At 33.9% G+C, this 21,520-nt stretch overlaps 2 protein-coding genes across 2 annotated transcripts in view; both read right to left on the minus strand.

Annotated features, from left to right (window-relative positions):
* Positions 1-1,970: 1,970 nt before the first annotated feature.
* Positions 1,971-20,399, minus strand: LOC143247857 (Krueppel-like factor 3). The gene is made up of 3 exons (XM_076496406.1): positions 20,089-20,399; positions 2,999-3,186; positions 1,971-2,744 (listed from the first exon to the last, which is right to left on the minus strand). Exons 1-2 carry the CDS (start codon positions 20,252-20,254, stop codon positions 3,014-3,016), a joined length of 339 nt encoding a protein of 112 aa, XP_076352521.1. The 5' UTR covers positions 20,255-20,399; the 3' UTR covers positions 1,971-2,744; positions 2,999-3,013.
* LOC143247856 (uncharacterized) overlaps positions 20,270-21,520 on the minus strand; it is a 393,539-nt gene continuing 392,288 nt past the window's right edge. Inside the window, exon 5 of the mRNA XM_076496404.1 lies at positions 20,270-20,410. Coding sequence (XP_076352519.1) covers positions 20,356-20,410 — 55 coding nt within the window. The 3' untranslated portion in view covers positions 20,270-20,355. The remainder of the gene's footprint in view (positions 20,411-21,520) is intronic.

Here is a 21,520-nt window from a genome sequence, read left to right on the forward strand (position 1 = left end):
TGCTGGGAATGTACGTAAATGGACAAATATTTGTTGTTGGAGCACCAGTAAGTTTATACAGATTTTACATGTTACAGGCGACCCTGACAATCCATATTGTGTGTAGATGTTAGCTAAATCTGGTTGAACACTGTCTGATGTCTCTGATAATCCATGTTCTATCTAGACATAGGGGATAAAACTATACTCTGTTAATCCATGTTCTATCTAGACCTATGGGTAAAGTTTTATTATAGTGATCTACGTTCTACGTAGAAATATTTAACAATCTAGAATATGGCAATTTGACACTGTTATTCGACCGTGTACTTGTGTGGTAAATAAAAGCATACGAACTGAGCGATACGAGAGTCGTCAAAAAACACGATTTCTTATCTTTTTTTGTGCTTTGTTGTATTATCTCATTTCAACACTACCAGTTCTCACTGTTTCTTTCTAATAATTTATGTCTGTACAAATAATCCGGAAAATGGTTCAGAGTATAAAAGTTGTTGGTAACAAGAAGTTATTTAATACGTGAAAATCTCACGACATACAAAAGTGAGAAGTCATTTAGTTGTGGGCAGGATTTGAAATATCTAATACTGTATTAATTAAAATTGTATTTAATATCAGTCGCGATTAAACATGTATTAACCTCTGTCCCGCCAAGTACAGTGGAACCCCTCTAGTCAGGCCAGTTTGTCTCAGTCTAGAAAGTGGCTGCTTTAGAGGGGTTCCACTGTACATAATTAAGGATTATGTAAACACAAAAAAGGACTGTGATTGGATGACCGCTTTCAAGGGGTGACCGAATATGAGGGGTGGCCGCTTAGAGAGGTTCCACTGTACTGCTATTTAAAATTATATCTGTCAAGACACTGATAGAAATAACGTAAAAACAGAGCATCAGGTGAAATATATCGAATATAAGACAGCTCAGTCATTTCGCGGAGCTGTAGGGAAAGAAACGTAATGAAATGAAACGTGGTAATAATTATTAGACACAAATGTAACTTTTCTGTCACTTCGTTAGGTCTTATCTTTAAACAAGAGAATTGAATCCGAAGGTTTGTAACCAACAGTTTCATTTCTTTGTTTACTTCGTCGTCTGGTGTTAATTTTGATATAGGAAAGCCGCTAACGTTATTTTAATGGATAACTTTACTTTGAGACAACCTAATCCACTCGAGAGATGTCAAAGTTATTGCTTTAGTTGTTAGATTTGTTACTTAAATTTTGAACTAGAGTCGGGCTTTGCAAATATCTCATTCGTAAAGAACCATGTTTCTGAGTCTATAGCTTGAACACTGGTAAGCACTCTAATGTAATAAAGAATCCTATTTTATAAAACATTCAAGGCTGAAACCCTGATGAGCAAGGCAACATAGTAAAGGTGCAAATTGAGCGGCACTCTTGTTGAGAGAGTAGGAATATTGATTCATATAAATACTGTAACCTACATTTTAGGTTTCGACTGCACATGCAAGTGACTGTCTACGTACTTTCGATCGGCACGCATGTGCTGAATTCGTCAACTTTACATTCGAAGCTACGAAAATTTACTTTTGGTATTATTTTACCATAGTGACGTCATATATATTTATACTTCTAAATTACTGAATATATATAAAAAATAGACAGTCTCACGACTTCTATCACCACAGATGTCGAGCGTTAAGATTTGATATCACAGAATCTATAATGTGAAAACATTGTAACGAAACCCAAACCTATAACATTTTCATTAGCGCATATAAGAATACAGTTCTGTGTAATAAGAACCACTGTCTTTACGTAAATAAAATTTAATTATAAACGTCATTATATCATATAAATTATATGTTGGAAATGTATACCACTAGATGGCAGCACTTGTCGTTGGAATATATATATTTTTAAAACAATTATAGTTTCTGCCAGTGGCCATTTTACGTTATTAATAGTGAAATATAAAAAAGAAATGCAAAATTAACAATACAAAAAACATATTCACGATAAGGCAAAGAAAATGCGTTGGTTATTACATAGAAATTTTTCATTACCAAATTTGAAAGTATCTTTAATGGAATAAAATTTTGCTTCTCACGCCCTAATTAACAATAAATTTAAGCCCAGTTTGAAATCATTACTGAAAATAAGTAATTTGACTGGTATGAACAAAGCCTTAATTATAAAGTCGTTATTTTAAACACAAGTCAACGTCAATACATTAGTAACTTTACAGTTCCATTCATACACAAAGACACTGAGCAACCTTTATTATGTATATCTATATAAATTTTCTATATATATTTTTTATTTGCAAGATGAATCCATCTGACGGTGAACTTTTGACTTATCACCATCAAGCAGGTGAGTGAAGCACCTTACCCTACAGAGAGGGTATCAACTGGCCTTAAATAGCTCGAGCGGAGCTTTGAATCACTTCTCATGGACGAAAACTGGGAAGCCCGACAGTGGGCGCTAAAAGACGGCAGCGTAGACTGGCCAGTACAAGTATCTAAAGCTCCGTAATCCTTCTTCAAAAGGTCAATTCTGGCTGAATTCTTTTAAATATTTTTTCTTCACAAAAACTATTTTACAAATGTCTCTGAGACATGCAATCCAACGCAGGGCCCAGGTTGGCAGGTAAAAATCTGGCAGAGGGTGCTAGCATGTCATAAACAGCTGACGTCATGGTCGTCGTGAGTGAAACAGTTGAAAACAAATTCTACGAAACACCGGAATGAGCCACTTTCGTAATGTAGTTAATTTTCAGTGGTCTGTAAGAATATAGGAAGCACTTATTAACAGATGACCAACAAGGATCGAACACTCTACACTAATAATAAATAACTACGTCTGTCACGTGATCCTGGTACTGAAAAAAACACTAAAATAATAGTTTGATGTAGAAAGTAAGTTTTCAAATTAGGCTTATCTCGAGGCATTAAAAGCGACATTAGTTCTACAGGGTTATCTATTGGACGACTGGTGATTAATATAATATAGATAACAGATTTCCACATCTACTCACCGATAAAACACGTGTCTAGTGTCTTTTCATGTGAAGAGAGAGATGATCGGAGCGGGAAAATGACCTTTGACATAGCTGGCACTTAAATGGTTTTTGACCCGTATGTTTGCGGTAGTGACGGGTCAACTCGTCTGACCTCGCAAATTTCCACGTGCAACCTTCCCAGGTACAAGTATAGGGCTTCTCACCTGTAAAGCAAGTGGAAGGATTTTCAAGTTAAGTTAGAACCTGCTACTATTGAGTGTTTTAAGTAGTTTGTGTATATAGATCATTACGAGAACATCTAGTTCAGCCTACAACTACTTTAAAACGTCACGTTGTACTCCGTATAGTTCAAACTCTAATACTGGACCTATTTCTGACGCAAGTGTACTAAACATGGTATACTCTTCAGAACATTCGTGCTTACAAAGCAGTAGGTAGCTAAAATTTTAGATTATTATTTTTGATGCACTGAAACCAATAGGCCTAATTTTACACGCTTCAGATTTTGAAACCGAAATGGAAAAATTAAGAGAGATGCGAGAAGAAAAAAATTCCCGGTTTACATTAACAGTAACCCTAATTTTAGGCTTTTTTTTAACGTTAGGCACTTTTCGGTTGATCAACTGTCAAATTTTTATTTCAATAAACGTTATTTTAATACAGTTTCATGCCCTGAGTTAAAAAAATGTGTACATTTCTTTGGAGAAATTGTAAAAAAAGTACTGAAATTAAAACATGAATTTAAAAATATCATTTTCTTAAACAGATCGCAACTTAGGTTTTTATGACGCCAAAATAATTCACACAGATAAAACGTCTACCACAAAATAACTGTTTCAGTCCACTGCTGTGCATCCATTAATTTAGGTTCATATTTATGACGTTCGATGATTGTGTATTTTTTTGAACAACAGTATACAGACTTTTTTTTTTCAGAGGGCGTGTTGCTCCTTCTAACCAGGTTCCCCATTTCCCTCTAATTGAATGCTACCCGTGACAGAAGCTCTTCTGACATTTTCATATTGTTCGGTTAGGCACAAACTTGACTTAAAGAATAATTAAAAAGTGCTCAAAGTAAGTAAAACACACGTCTGTGACAAAAAATATTTACATTAATTATAGACGTGTTTTTACTTATTTTGAATACTTGTTTGTTTTCATTATATTTTCTACGTCTTGCGGTGTTTTCTACTCTGAAAAAATTTGATGTAGATTTAGTTTCCTGAGACATATTTTTTTTTCGGGGATAAATTTGAAGGATTAATTATTTAAATTAATTTCTGTTTTTATCTGTAAAGAACAATAATAAGTTTAATTCAGGAAATACATATATAATTTTTTTAATTCAGCGCATCTATTAGAATAACGTTCATTAAAATAAAAGTCCAACAAATCGGTAATTGAGTAATACTGTTTTAAAGGCCACACATTTAAGCTAATAAAACTCGAGGTTCTGATATCCTCGATATTCGGTGGCAGAGAAAGTAAGACACACTTGAAATCAACTAAAATATTATAATGCATAATATAGTACGTACAAAATGACTAAATAGCACAAAGAGAACCTGGTGTTAAAAAACAAAACAAGTCGCGCGGGAAAACAACGGTTTAGTTTAAAACTTTTTGTCACTGATCTTGTCTGTACTGGTATGAACTACGTTTACAAACCTATTACTTAGTTTCCATGTGCTACTTTACGGAACATAAAACACCAAACTCTGGAGAGATTCAACTTGAATAATGAAGCAGCTGTAGAAAAACCTACAGATATTAGAAAAAACCATGAAGTTCTGGTGACGTCAAGGTGGAGTACATTGTCTTATAAACCAGGTGATTTTTTACAACCAGATGGCAAGTAGGGCTAAGAGGTAACATAAAACAAATTTCAATTAGGCTATTTTAATGTGATTAAAATAACCCAGTCGTGACACGCTTTCACTCTAAAATTAAACGATTTTTTTTTAATTTCGTGAGTGTTTGACACTTTATTAAGAAAAGTCAAATTAATTAGCATATACGTAACTAACAAACTAGTAAAACTACAGGTTTTATATAATACTGTTCAAAATTTAAGCTGCGACACTGCTTGGCCTAGTGGCTAAGGAAGACTCGCAGCATTCTTTCTCACTGGGGGGCGTTGCGGTTAGTGGCCGAGGCAGAATTGTATCTGTTAAAATACAACTCTATGGTGGCTGAACACTAGGAGACTTAATTGCATTAAGGGAAGCCGGTTTATGATTTAGATCGCAGCTGACTTAGATATGAAGCGGTTACAACAACTGTGAAGATATACAATACTGGACTGATGTCTACTCACCTAGGAACCCGGACTTCACAACATAACACTAATTTATGAACGGATCAAATGAATTTTTAAAATTCTTCAGGTAGAGCTTGCAATTTATGAGAAAGACAACGGCCCTCAGGAGTTTTGATGTTCATACATTATCAGATCACTACAATTCTTAAGAGAGGAAGCTACATCCGGGCTTTTTTTTAACATGGTATAAGTTTCTACACGGAGAACAACAAGAGATATGAGAGTAGAAGTAACAATGAATCTATCGGAGACATCTAGTAATTGATATCACACAGGGAACAAGTACGTCGAGAACTAAGCCTAACATGTTAATTACGCAGGTAACAAGCACTTCGAAAACTAACAACTTAACATTTTAATCTCAAAGGTGGGAAGCACTTAGAGAATTAGACCTAATACATTAATTATACAGGTAGCAAACACATAGGGAACTAAGCCTAGCACATTAATCATACGGGTAGCAAGCACATCGATAACTAAACCTAACACAATAATCATACGGGTAGCAAGCACATCGATAACTAAACCTGACACATTAATCTAACTGGTAGCAAACACATAGGAAACTAAGATAAGCAACATTGATCCACAGGTCTAAAAGTCTAAACATTAATCTAAATTTGTTCAACCCATCTTAATAAAGAATAAAACGACTAAACAGTTTCCTTTATGATTTACCACAAAACCGCAGGATCAACTACTTGTTTAAAATCACGTTCACCTGGAAAATCTCTACAAAATTTTCGTCATTATACGTAAGCCAGTTTACCGCAAGAAGAATGATTCTAAATTACACCGATTACCGACACGAACAGGTTGAACGTTACTACCGGCTATTTCTGTATCAACCATTTCGGCCTTGCGTGTAACCCTAAGCAGAGGAATCAAAGCTATTAATCCGACCGTGTGAGAGATCTTGGTGGTTTGTCATCCCTCTACCTTGTTTTCTTCCCACGAGTGGATGACCTGCTTTAGTCGTGACTACGTAACAACGACAATTTAAATGTTAGGGATAGCAGAAGGAGGGGGGGGGAGTGCTGTGTACACAAATATTCGTCGGTCCGTGAGAAACGAGACCGGTACTGGACTCGCGAAAGGTCGCCCTCTCGTGCTGAGTATCTAGGTTATCCCCACCCACAGGTAGGGTCGGTTAAAAACATGACCCTTGCAGATTGATGAAACAATTGTGTTGACAGAGACAGGACTTTTTTCAGAATTGCATAACCGCTTTCTGCAAATATTGGTCGCCTATTTATATGGGTAACATTACGAAAACGAGGGGTGAGATAAATATATGTAAGATAAACATGTACGAGTTATTGAAAATAACTAAACAACAAAATCAGAGAAATATAAATAATCCGTTTAGTGTTAGCCTGATGATACTGTGGAAAAACATTAAAGTATAACCTGATGATACTGTGGTAAAACATTAAAGTATAGCCTGATGATACTGTGGTAAAACATTAAAGTATAGCCTGATGATACTGTGGTGAAACATTAAAGTATTGCCTGACGATACTGTGGTAAAACATTAAAGTATAGCCTGACGATACTGTGGTGAGACATTAAAGTATAGCCTGACGATACTGTGGTGAAATATTAAAGTATAGCCTGACGATACTGTGGTGAGACATTAAAGTATAGCCTGACGATACTGTGGTGAAAATTAAAGTATAGCCTGACGATACTGTGGTGAAATATTAAAGTACAGCCTGATGATACTGTGGTGAAATATTAAAGTACAGCCTGATGATACTGTGGTGAAATATTAAAGTACAGCCTGATGATACTGTGGTAAAACATTAAAGTATAGCCTGACGATACTGTGGTGAGACATTAAAGTATAGCCTGACGATACTGTGGTGAAACATTAAAGTATAGCCTGACGATACTGTGGTGAGACATTAAAGTATAGCCTGACGGTACTGTGGTGAAAATTAAAGTATAGCCTGACGATACTGTGGTGAGACATTAAAGTATAGCCTGACAATACTGTGGTGAAACATTAAAGTATAGCCTGACGATACTGTGGTGAAACATTAAAGTATAGCCTGACGATACTGTGGTGAAACATTAAAGTATAGCCTGACGATACTGTGGTAAAACATTAAAGTATAGCCTGACGATACTGTGGTAAAACATTAAAGTATAGCCTGACGATACTGTGGCAAAACATTAAAGTATAGCCTGACGATACTGTGGTGAAATATTAAAGTATAGCCTGACGATACTGTGGTAAAACATTAAAGTATAGCCTGACGATACTGTGGTGAAACATTAAAGTATTGCCTGACGATACTGTGGTAAAACATTAAAGTATAGCCTGACGATACTGTGGTAAAACATTAAAGTATAGCCTGACGATACTGTGGTAAAACATTAAAGTATAGCCTGACGATACTGTGGTGAAATATTAAAGTATAGCCTGATGATACTGTGGTGAGACATTAAAGTATAGCCTGACGATACTGTGGTAAAACATTAAAGTATAGCCTGACGATACTGTGGTAAAACATTAAAGTATAGCCTGACGATACTGTGGTGAGACATTAAAGTATAGCCTGACGATACTGTGGTGAGACATTAAAGTATAGCCTCATGATACTTTGGTGAGACATTAAAGTATAGCCTCATGATACTGTGGTGAGACATTAAAGTATAGCCTGACGATACTGTGGTGAAACATTAAAGTATAGCCTGACGATACTGTGGTAAAACATTAAAGTATAGCCTGATGATACTGTGGTGAGACATTAAAGTATAGCCTGACGATACTGTGGTGAAATATTAAAGTATAGCCTGACGATACTGTGGTGAGACATTAAAGTATAGCCTGACGATACTGTGGTGAGACATTAAAGTATAGCCTGATGATACTGTGGTGAAACATTAAAGTATAGCCTGACGATACTGTGGTGAAAATTAAAGTATAGCCTGACGATACTGTGGTGAGACATTAAAGTATAGCCTGGCGATACTGTGGTGAAACATTAAAGTATAGCCTGACGATACTGTGGTGAAAATTAAAGTATAGCCTGACGATACTGTGGTAAAACATTAAAGTATAGCCTGACGATACTGTGGTGAAACATTAAAGTATTGCCTGACGATACTGTGGTAAAACATTAAAGTATAGCCTGACGATACTGTGGTAAAACATTAAAGTATAGCCTGATGATACTGTGGTGAGACATTAAAGTATAGCCTGACGATACTGTGGTGAAATATTAAAGTATAGCCTGACGATACTGTGGTGAAACATTAAAGTATAGCCTGACGATACTGTGGTAAAACATTAAAGTATAGCCTGACGATACTGTGGTGAAACATTAAAGTATAGCCTGACGATACTGTGGTAAAACATTAAAGTATAGCCTGACGATACTGTGGTGAAATATTAAAGTATAGCCTGACGATACTGTGGTGAGACATTAAAGTATAGCCTGACGATACTGTGGTGAGACATTAAAGTATAGCCTGACGATACTGTGGTGAAACATTAAAGTATAGCCTGACGATACTGTGGTAAAACATTAAAGTATAGCCTGACGATACTGTGGTAAAACATTAAAGTATAGCCTGACGATACTGTGGTGAAACATTAAAGTATTGCCTGACGATACTGTGGTAAAACATTAAAGTATAGCCTGACGATACTGTGGTAAAACATTAAAGTATAGCCTGATGATACTGTGGTGAGACATTAAAGTATAGCCTGACGATACTGTGGTGAAATATTAAAGTATAGCCTGACGATACTGTGGTGAGACATTAAAGTATAGCCTGACGATACTGTGGTGAGACATTAAAGTATAGCCTGATGATACTGTGGTGAAACATTAAAGTATAGCCTGACGATACTGTGGTGAAAATTAAAGTATAGCCTGACGATACTGTGGTGAGACATTAAAGTATAGCCTGGCGATACTGTGGTGAAACATTAAAGTATAGCCTGACGATACTGTGGTGAAAATTAAAGTATAGCCTGACGATACTGTGGTAAAACATTAAAGTATAGCCTGACGATACTGTGGTGAAACATTAAAGTATAGCCTGACGATACTGTGGTGAAACATTAAAGTATAGCCTGACGATACTGTGGTAAAACATTAAAGTATAGCCTGATGATACTGTGGTGAGACATTAAAGTATAGCCTGACGATACTGTGGTGAAATATTAAAGTATAGCCTGACGATACTGTGGTGAAACATTAAAGTATAGCCTGACGATACTGTGGTAAAACATTAAAGTATAGCCTGACGATACTGTGGTGAAACATTAAAGTATTGCCTGACGATACTGTGGTAAAACATTAAAGTATAGCCTGACGATACTGTGGTGAAATATTAAAGTATAGCCTGACGATACTGTGGTGAGACATTAAAGTATAGCCTGACGATACTGTGGTGAGACATTAAAGTATAGCCTGGCGATACTGTGGTGAAACATTAAAGTATAGCCTGACGATACTGTGGTAAAACATTAAAGTATAGCCTGACGATACTGTGGTAAAACATTAAAGTATAGCCTGACGATACTGTGGTGAAACATTAAAGTATTGCCTGACGATACTGTGGTAAAACATTAAAGTATAGCCTGACGATACTGTGGTAAAACATTAAAGTATAGCCTGATGATACTGTGGTGAGACATTAAAGTATAGCCTGACGATACTGTGGTGAAATATTAAAGTATAGCCTGACGATACTGTGGTGAGACATTAAAGTATAGCCTGACGATTCTGTGGTGAAAATTAAAGTATAGCCTGATGATACTGTGGTGAAAATTAAAGTATAGCCTGACGATACTGTGGTGAGACATTAAAGTATAGCCTGGCGATACTGTGGTGAGACATTAAAGTATAGCCTGACGATACTGTGGTGAAACATTAAAGTATAGCCTGACGATACTGTGGTGAAAATTAAAGTATAGCCTGACGATACTGTGGTGAGACATTAAAGTATAGCCTGACGATACTGTGGTAAAACATTAAAGTATAGCCTGACGATACTGTGGTGAGACATTAAAGTATAGCCTGACGATACTGTAGTGAAAATTAAAGTATAGCCTAACGATACTGTGGTAAAACATTAAAGAATAGCCTGACGATACTGTGGTGAAAATTAAAGTATAGCCTCATGATACTGTGGTGAGACATTAAAGTATAGCCTGACGATACTGTGGTAAAACATTAAAGTATAGCCTGACGATACTGTGGTGAAAATTAAAGTATAGCCTGACGATACTGTGGTAAAACATTAAAGAATAGCCTCATGATACTGTAGTAAAACATTAAAGTATAGCCTCATGATACTGTGGTAAAATATAAACACTAACAGCACGTGTAAAATACTAAAGACAGGTACATAAACACAAACAGCAGTGTAAAATACTAAAGACAAGTACATAAACACAAACAGTAGTGTAAAATAGTAAAGACAAGTACATAAACACAAACAGTACGTGTAAAATGCAAAAGAGAAGTACATAAACACAAACAATACGTGTAAAATACTAAAGACAAGTACATAAACACAAACAGTACGTGTAAAATACTAAAGACAAGTACATAAACATAAACAGTAGTGTAAAATACTAAGAGACAAGTACATAAACACAAACATTACGTGTAAAATACTAAAGACAAGTACATAAACACACACAGTACGTGTAAAATTCTAAAGACAAGTACATAAACACAGACAGTACGTGTAAAATACTAAAGACAAGTACATAAACACAAACAATGCGTGTAAAATACTAAGAGACAAGTTACATAAACACAAACAATGCGTGTGTAAAATACTAAAGACAAGCACATAAACACAAAAACAATGCGTGTAAAATACTAAAGACAAATTACATAAAACACAAACAATACGTGTAAAATACTAAGACAAAGTACATAAACACAAACAGTACGTGTAAAATACTAAAGACAAATTACATAAACACAAACAATGCGTGTAAAATACTAAAGACAAATTACATAAACACAAACAGTACGTGTAAAATACTAAAGACAAGTTGACATAAACCTACAAACAGTGCGTGTAAAAATACTAAGAGACAAGTACATAAACACAAACAATGCGTGTAAAATACTAAGAGACAAGTTACATAAACACAAACAATACGTGTAAAATACTAAAGACAAGTTACACAAACACAAACAGTGGTGTAAAATACTAAAGACAAATTACATAAACACAAAACAATACGTGTAAAATACTAAAGACAAGTACATAAACCTAAAACAGTGCGTGTAAAATACTAAGAGACAAGTACATAAACACAAACAATACGTGTAAAATACTAAAGACAAGTACATAAACACAAACAGTACGTGTAAAATACTAAAGACAAGTACATAAACACAAACAGTAGTGTAAAATACCAAAAACATATACATAAACACAAACAATACGTGTAAAATACTAAAGACAAGTACATAAACACAAAGAGTACATGTAAAATACTAAAGACAAGTACATAAACACAAACAGTAGTGTAAAATACCAAAAACAAGTACATAAACACAAACAATACGTGTAAAATACTAAAGACAAGTTACATAAACACAAAGAGTACATGTAAAATACTAAAGACAAATTACATAAACACAAACAATTGCGTGTAAAATACTAAAGACAAAGTACATAAACACAAACAGTGGTGTAAAATACCAAAAAACAAGTACATAAACACAAACAATGCGTGTAAAATACTAAGAGACAAATTACATAAACCACAAACAATTGTACGTGTAAAATACTAAAGACAAATTACATAAACACAAACAATGCGTGTAAAATACTAAAGACAAGTACATAAACACAAACAGTTGCGTGTAAAATACTAAAGACAAGTTACATAAACACAAACAGTGAGTGTAAAATACCAAAAAAACAAATTACATAAACACAAACAATGCGTGTAAAAATACTAAAGACAAATTACATAAACACAAAGAGTACATGTAAAATACTAAGAGACAAATTACATAAACACAAACAGTGGTGTAAAATACCAAAAACAAAAATTACATAAACACAAACAATACGTGTAAAATACTAAGAGACAAATTACATAAACAGAAACAGTGGTGTAAAAAATACTAAGAGACAAATTACATAAACACACAAACAGTACGTGTAAAATACTAAGACAAATTACATAAACACAAACAGTGCGTGTAAAATACTAAAGACAAATTACATAAACACAAAGGTACATGTAAAATACTAAGAGACAAATTACATAAACACAAACAGTGGTGTAAAATACAAAAACAAGTTACATAAACACAAACAATACGTGTAAAATACTAAGAGACAAGTTACATAAACAGAAACAGTGGTGTAAAAATACTAAGAGACAAATTACATAAACACAAACAGTACGCGTGTAAAATACTAAAGACAAGTACATAAACACAAACAGTGGTGTAAAATACTAAAGACAAATTACATAAACACAAACAGTGGCGTGTAAAATACTAAAGACAAGTACATAAACACAAACAATGCGTGTAAAATACTAAGAGACAAATTACATAAACACAAACAGTGCGTGTAAAATACTAAGACAAATTACATAAACACAAACAGTGCGTGTAAAATACTAAAGACAAGTTACATAAACACAAACAGTAGTGTAAAATACTAAAGACAAGTACATAAACACAAACAATACGTGTAAAATACTAAAGACAAGTACATAAACACAAACAGTACGTGTAAAATACTAAAGACAAGTACATAAACACAAACAATACGTGTAAAATACTAAAGACAAGTACATAAACACAAACAGTACATGTAAAATACTAAAGACAAGTACATAAACACAAACAGTACGTGTAAAATACTAAAGACAAGTACATAAACACAAACAGTAGTGTAAAATACCAAAAACAAGTACATAAACACAAAGAGTACAAGTAAAATACTAAAGACAAGTACATAAACACAAACAGTAGTGTAAAATACTAAAGACAAGGTACATAAACACAAACAATGCGTGTAAAATACTAAGACAAGTTACATAAACACAAACAGTACGTGTAAAATACTAAGAGACAAGTTACATAAACACAAACAATGCGTGTAAAATACTAAGAGACAAGTACATAAACACAAACAGTGCGTGTAAAATACTAAGAGACAAATTACATAAACACAAACAATACGTGTAAAATACTAAGAGACAAAGTACATAAACACAAACAGTGCGTGTAAAATACTAAAGACAAATTACATAAACACAAACAGTGGTGTAAAAAATACCAAAAACAAGTTACATAAACACAAACAATACGTGTAAAATACTAAAGACAAATTACATAAACAGAAACAGTGGTGTAAAAATACTAAAGACAAGTACATAAACACAAACAGTGCGTGTAAAATACTAAGAGACAAGTACATAAACACAAACAGTAGTGTAAAATACTAAAGACAAAATTACATAAAACACAAACAGTAATGCGTAAAAAATACTAAGAGACAAATTACATAAACACAAAACAATACGTGTAAAAAAATACTAAGACAAATTACATAAACACACACAGTGCGTGTAAAATTCTAAAGACAAGTTACATAAACACAGACAGTGCGGTGTAAAATACTAAAGACAAATTACATAAACACAAACAATGCGTGTAAAATACTAAAGACAAGTTACATAAACACAAAACAATGCGTGTAAAATACTAAAGACAAAGTACATAAACACAAACAATGCGTGTAAAATACTAAGAGACAAGTACATAAACACAAACAATGCGTGTAAAATACTAAGAGACAAGTACATAAACACAAACAGTACGTGTAAAATACTAAAGACAAGTTACATAAACCACAAAACAATGCGTGTAAAATACTAAGAGACAAGTTACATAAACACAAACAGTACAGTGTAAAATACTAAAGACAAGTACATAAACACAAACAGTTTGCGTGTAAAAATACTAAGAGACAAATTACATAAACACAAACAATGCGTTGTAAAATACTAAGAGACAAGTACATAAAACACAAACAGTAATGTGTAAAATACTAAGAGACAAGTTACACAAACACAAACAGTGGTGTAAAATACTAAGACAAGTACATAAACACAAACAATACGTGTAAAATACTAAAGACAAGTTACATAAACACAAACAGTACGTGTAAAATACTAAGAGACAAATTACACAAACACAAACAGTGAGTGTAAAAAATACTAAGACAAGTTACATAAACACAAAACAATACGTGTAAAATACTAAAGACAAGTACATAAACACAAACAGTACGTGTAAAAATACTAAAAGACAAGTTACATAAACACAAACAATGCGTGTAAAATACTAAGAGACAAGTACATAAACACAAACAGTGCGTTGTAAAATAATAAAAGAGACAAGTTACATAAACACAAACAGTGGTGTAAAATACCAAAAACAAGTACATAAACACAAACAATGCGTGTGTAAAATACTAAAGACAAGTTACATAAACACAAAGAGTACATGTAAAATACTAAAGACAAGTACATAAACACAAACAGTAGTGTAAAATACCAAAAACAAGTACATAAACACAAACAATATGTGTAAAATACTAAAGACAAGTACATAAACACAAACAATGCGATGTAAAATACTAAGAGACAAGTGCATAAACACAAACAGTGCGTGTAAAATACTAAAGACAAAATTACATAAACACAAACAGTGGTGTAAAATACCAAAAACAAGTTACATAAACACAAACAATGCGTGTAAAATACTAAAGACAAGTACATAAACACAAACAGTGCGTGTAAAATACTAAAGACAAGTTACATAAACACAAACAATACGTGTAAAATACTAAAGAGACAAGTACATAAACACAAACAGTGCGTGTAAAATACTAAGAGACAAATTACATAAACACAAACAGTGGTGTAAAATACCAAAACAAGTACATAAACACTAAACAATACGTGTAAAAATACTAAGAGACAAGTACATAAACACAAAGGTACATGTAAAATACTAAAGACAAGTACATAAACACAAACAGTGGTGTAAAAATACCAAAACAAGCACATAAACACAAACAATGCGTGTAAAATACTAAAGACAAGTTACATAAAACAGAAACAGTGAGTGTAAAATACTAAAGACAAGTTACATAAACACAAACAGTAACGTGTAAAATACTAAGAGACAAGTACATAAACACAAACAGTGCGTGTAAAATACTAAAGACAAGTACATAAACACAAAGAGTACATGTAAAATACTAAAGACAAGTACATAAACACAAACAGTAGTGTAAAATACCAAAAACAAGTACATAAACACAAACAATACGTGTAAAATACTAAAGACAAATTACATAAACAGAAACAGTGAGTGTAAAATACAAAAGACAAATTACATAAACACAAACAGTACGTGTAAAATACTAAGACAAATGTACATAAACACAAACAGTGAGTGTAAAATACTAAAGACAAGTTACATAAACACAAACAGTGCGTGTAAAATACTAAAGACAAGTTACATAAACACAAACAATACGTGTAAAATACTAAAGACAAGTACATAAACACAAACAGTACGTGTAAAATACTAAAGACAAGTACATAAACACCAAACAGTACGTGTAAAATACTAAAGACAAGTACATAAACACAAACAGTAGTGTAAAATACTAAGACAAAGTACATAAACACAAACAATACGTGTAAAATACTAAAGACAAGTACATAAACACAAACAGTGCGTGTAAAATACTAAAGACAAATTACATAAACACAAACAATGCGTGTAAAATACTAAAGACAAATTACATAAACACAAACAGTACATGTAAAATACTAAAGACAAGTTACATAAACACAAACAGTGCGTGTAAAATACTAAAGACAAATTACATAAACACAAACAGTGGTGTAAAATACCAAAACAAAAGCACATAAACACAAAGGTACAAATTAAAATACTAAAGACAAGTACATAAACACAAACAGTGGTGTAAAATACTAAAGACAAATTACATAAACACAAACAATGCGTGTAAAATACTAAAGACAAGTACATAAACACAAACAGTGCGTGTAAAAATACTAAGAGACAAATTACATAAACACAAACAATGCGTGTAAAATACTAAAGACAAATTACATAAACACAAACAGTACAGTGTAAAATACTAAGAGAAAATTACATAAACACAAACAATGCGTGTAAAATACTAAGACAAGTTACATAAACACAAACAGTACGCGTGTAAAATACTAAGAACAAGTACATAAACACAAACAGTAGTGTAAAATACCAAAAAACAAGTTACATAAACACAAACAATGCGTGTAAAATACTAAAGACAAGTACATAAACAGAAACAGTAGTGTAAAATACTAAAGACAAGTACATAAACACAAACAGTACGTGTAAAATACTAAAGACAAGTACATAAACACAAACAGTGAGTGTAAAATACTAAGAGACAAGTACATAAAAACACAAACAGTGCAGTGTAAAATACTAAGACAAATTACATAAACACAAACAATGCGTGTAAAATACTAAGAGACAAGTACATAAACACAAACAGTACGTGTAAAATACTAAGACAAGTACATAAACACATACAATACGTGTAAAATACTAAAGACAAGTACATAAACACAAACAGTACGTGTAAAATACTAAAGACAAGTACATAAACACAAACAGTAGTGTAAAATACCAAAAACAAGTACATAAACACAAACAATACGTGTAAAATACTAAAGACAAGTACATAAACAGAAACAGTAGTGTAAAATACTAAAGACAAGTACATAAACACAAACAGTACGTGTAAAATACTAAAGACAAGTACATAAACACAAACAGTAGTGTAAAATACTAAAGACAAGTACATAAACACAAACAGTACGTGTAAAATACTAAAGACAAGTACATAAACACAAACAGTACGTGTAAGATACTAAAGACAAGTGCATAAACAAACGGAACAGTGTTAAACATTGAAGAGAAGTACATAAACACAAAGAGAACAGTGTCAAACAATGAAGGCGTGTTTATAAACTCATTCAATTTTCTAAATGAACCGGTAATATAGCTGACAGAACATTGGATTACTCTGTGTACCGGAGTTTCTATGTAGACTCCTGATACACTTTTTATTGTTAACGGAGACACCCGTTTCATCCTGAACAATATCTATTGTGAAACTCACAACAAACTTTCATTTTCAATATACAGTGGAACCCCTCTAAATCAGCCACTTTCCCCGGGGTGTCAGTGGTCGCGCCAAACTGTGCATGTCACTAGGATGGGGGTATTACATGTCTGGCGGGTCCAGACGTGTCTTTGGTAGAGTGAAAACATTGAGAAGTTGTTTTAATGAAAACACGTCTCACTTTTAGGCACACCGAAAGGGTTCATTTTTATTGTATCTAGAAAACCTGAGATGTAATATAAGCTAGATGACAATCATATTAATAATATAAATAAATATGTAATAATAATAAAAGCAGCTCTACGTTGAAAGTGTATCAAAACTGGAGGTCAGAACACTGATGTCGTTGTGAGCAAGGCTGGGACACCTGTGAACTGTGACCGACAGCGAACCCAAATTACGATGACAGACCAGAACGTTGAAAATAATGTAGCTGGCTTATACAATAAACAAAGACGAAAACCAAGTATACACTATAGAGATTAACTGGAAGATGACAACACAGCTTTTAATTCATCTGGTTTTAGCTCACCACGTGCTGTTTTTTATGCAGTGGTTTCTGTGTAGATAACAATAATGGAAACCACGTGGTTTTATGATGATAGCAGAATGTTGTGAAGCGGCACGTGAATCACCGATAACCTGGTGACAATTAAAATATTTTGTTAAAGAAGAAAGCTCTCACTCATTGTTCGTTTAAACTAACCAATAGGCGTCGGTGAATGGATGGAGCCACGCCAGAAATCCTAACATGTTTCCATAAAAGACAAAAGAAAGGATATTCCAATCAGCAAGATATTATAATATGATAAACATCTCGAAACGTGTGACACCTTTTACAGTATCGTCTTGGTTATGACAGCCTGATATCCATCCAGTGTTATTGTTGTGACAACCTGATATCCATCCAGTGTTATTGTTATGACAACCTGATATCCATCCAGTGTTATTGTTGTGACAACCTGATATCCATCCAGTGTTATTGTTATGACAACCTGATATCCATCCAGTGTTATTGTTATGACAACCTGATATCCATCCAGTGTTATTGTTATGACAACATGTTATCCATCCAGTATCTTGATTATCACAACCCGTTACCCATTCAGTACCTTGTTTATCACAACCTGTTACCCATTCAGTATCTTGATTATCACAACCTGTTACCCATTCAGTATCTTGTTTATCACAACCCGTTACCCATTCAGTACCTTGTTTATCACAACCTGTTACCCATTCAGTATCTTGGTTATTACAACCTGTCATCCATCCAGTATCTTGGTTATTACAACCTGTCATCCATCCAGTATCTTGGTTATTACAACCTGTTACCCATTCAGTACCTTGTTTATCACAACCTGTTACCCATTCAGTATCTTGATTATCACAACCCGTTACCCATTCAGTACCTTGTTTATCACAACATGTTATCCATCCAGTATCTTGATTATCACAACCTGTTATCCATTCAGTACCTTGTTTATCACAACCTGTTACCCATTCAGTACCTTGTTTATCACAACCCATTACCCATTCAGTATCTTGGTTATTACAACCTGTCATCCATCCAGTATCTTGGTTATTACAACCTGTTATCCATCCAGTATCTTGGTTATTACAATCTGTTATCCATCCAGTATCTTGGTTATCACAACCTGTTATCCATCCAGTATCTTGGTTATCACAACCTGTCATCCATCCATTATCTTGGTTATCACAACCTGTCATCCATCCAGTATCTTGATTGTCACAACCTGTTATCCATCCAGTATCTTGGTTATCACAACCTGTTATCCATCCAGTATCTTGGTTATCACAACCTGTTATCCATCCAGTATCTTGGTTATCACAACCTGTCATCCATCCATTATCTTGGTTATCACAACCTGTCATCCATCCAGTATCTTGGTTATTACAACCTGTTATCCATCCAGTATCTTGGTTATTACAACCTGTTATCCATCCAGTATCTTGGTTATCACAACCTGTCATCCATCCAGTATCTTGGTTATCACAACCTGTCATCCATCCATTATCTTGGTTATCACAACCTGTTATCCATCCAGAATCTTGGTTATTACAACCTGTTATCCATCCAGTATCTTGGTTATTACAACCTGTTATCCATCCAGTATCTTGGTTATCACAACCTGTCATCCATCCAGTATCTTGGTTATCACAACCTGTTATCCATCCAGTATCTTGATTGTCACAACCTGTTATCCATCCAGTATCTTGGTTATCACAACATGTTATCCATCCAGCATCTTGGTTATCACAACCTTGCTAGTACTACCACCATGTTACCTGACAATTAAGACTAGGTCTGTCCTATCACTAACACCATTGGAAATAACATTTCTGTTAAATAACATTATCATGTTAAGTAACATGAAAATTAAGCCTACAGTCGATTTGTCGCTAATATTAGTTTTTATAAAAACAATTCTAAGTAAAATGAAAACGTGACTTCGATCTGCCTTCAACAACTCAGAAAGTAGCTTAGAACACAACACTTTGGGTAAACGAACAAGGACAATACTTTTACCTGTATGTGTCCTCTTGTGCGCCTTCAGATGAGAGCTTTTTGTATATACCTTTTCACATCCATCAAAGTCACATCTGTGAACTTTCCGCCTACGGAGGCTTTCTGAATACATGTCTGAACACGATATAGGCGAGGCCCCATTCACGAAGCTAGGACTGTTCATCATTGGCGATGGTCCTAATAACGATGAAACAGACACCTGTATAGGTGTCACTGTTGAATGTGACGTTCGGCTGTGTGCTAATACTCCGTTCTGTAGCGTCCCGTTCACTCCAGATGGCGCTGATATTGCAGATCTTTTGGTAATTGGTTTGTCAAGGCTCTGTAAGAGGAAATAAAACAAGTGATAAAATTAACATAATTATTATGATGCAATGGACGATTCTCTTTAAAACTAAACCCCACAAAACACACGTCTATAATCTCCTCAAGACAAGTGAGGAATGAAAACTGAACCCAATACAACAAACTCATAATTTACTGTCGACAAAAGTGCCTTAAAACAAGAAAAACGTACACCTTAAAATCCAAAATATACACATTTATCTTATGAATATGATAACAAACATGTGATATTACTAACATATGTAACAATGTTTATCTGCCAAAACAACTGTCAAATGATACAAACCCATCGGTGACTCTTCAGTGCACGTCTTACAAAGGACCACAAACTCCTAAAGAAAGCCAAACGCACTGCCATCTGCTTATCGAAATTCACCCCGGAATGAACCCTACCATCAAACTACCTAACTTAAACCACTTATACTGTGAAATACTTTAACAAAAACAAAATTCCAACTTTCCATAAAGGTTTTCACTCACTATAAATGCCGTTCAGAGATCTCCTGATTCTAGAACCATACCACTTAAGGACTACAGCCAATCATAGAATCACTGTTCCTGTTTTCAACAAGATAAAGTAGGTACATCACAACACTTTCCGGATATCCTGGAGAAACACCTATAAAAGTTATTGTCTTTAACATGGTGAACAAAAAAACAACACAATTTCATGGAAATACACCTTTCCAAATTCCTGTTTCCCACAAGGTTAAGAGGAAATCTGTAACCACTACTGTGTAATACAAACCTGTAACCACCACTGTGTAATACTAACCTGTAACCACCACTGTGTAATACTAACCTGTAACCACTACTGTGTAATACTAACGTGTAACCACTACTGTGTAATACTAACGTGTAACCACCACTGTGTAATACTAACATAGAAACACACCTTTGTGTCTTTCAATATTCTTAATTACATATCTTAATGTACTAGTTCACACGTTTTGATAGTTCAGTATTAATAGGATTTTGTGTTGAAAGGACAATAGTTTTGAATCAGTTACCAATGTGACCATTACATTCAACATTGGGTAACTTTAGTATGTAGATTGTCATCACTAGCTCGTCCAGTAGACAACGA

Source organism: Tachypleus tridentatus, chromosome 3 (genome assembly GCF_004210375.1).
Source record: "Tachypleus tridentatus isolate NWPU-2018 chromosome 3, ASM421037v1, whole genome shotgun sequence".
Lineage (NCBI taxonomy): Eukaryota > Metazoa > Arthropoda > Merostomata > Xiphosura > Limulidae > Tachypleus > Tachypleus tridentatus.

Excerpts from the sequence above, each read along its gene's own strand:
- LOC143247857 (XM_076496406.1), bottom strand. The coding sequence starts at position 20,254 with ATGATGAACAGTCCTAGCTTCGTGAATGGGGCCTCGCCTATATCGTGT. Across the intron at positions 3,187-20,088 it reads GCACAAGAGGACACATACAG|GTGAGAAGCCCTATACTTGT; the intron begins GTAAAAGTATTG and ends CTTGCTTTACAG.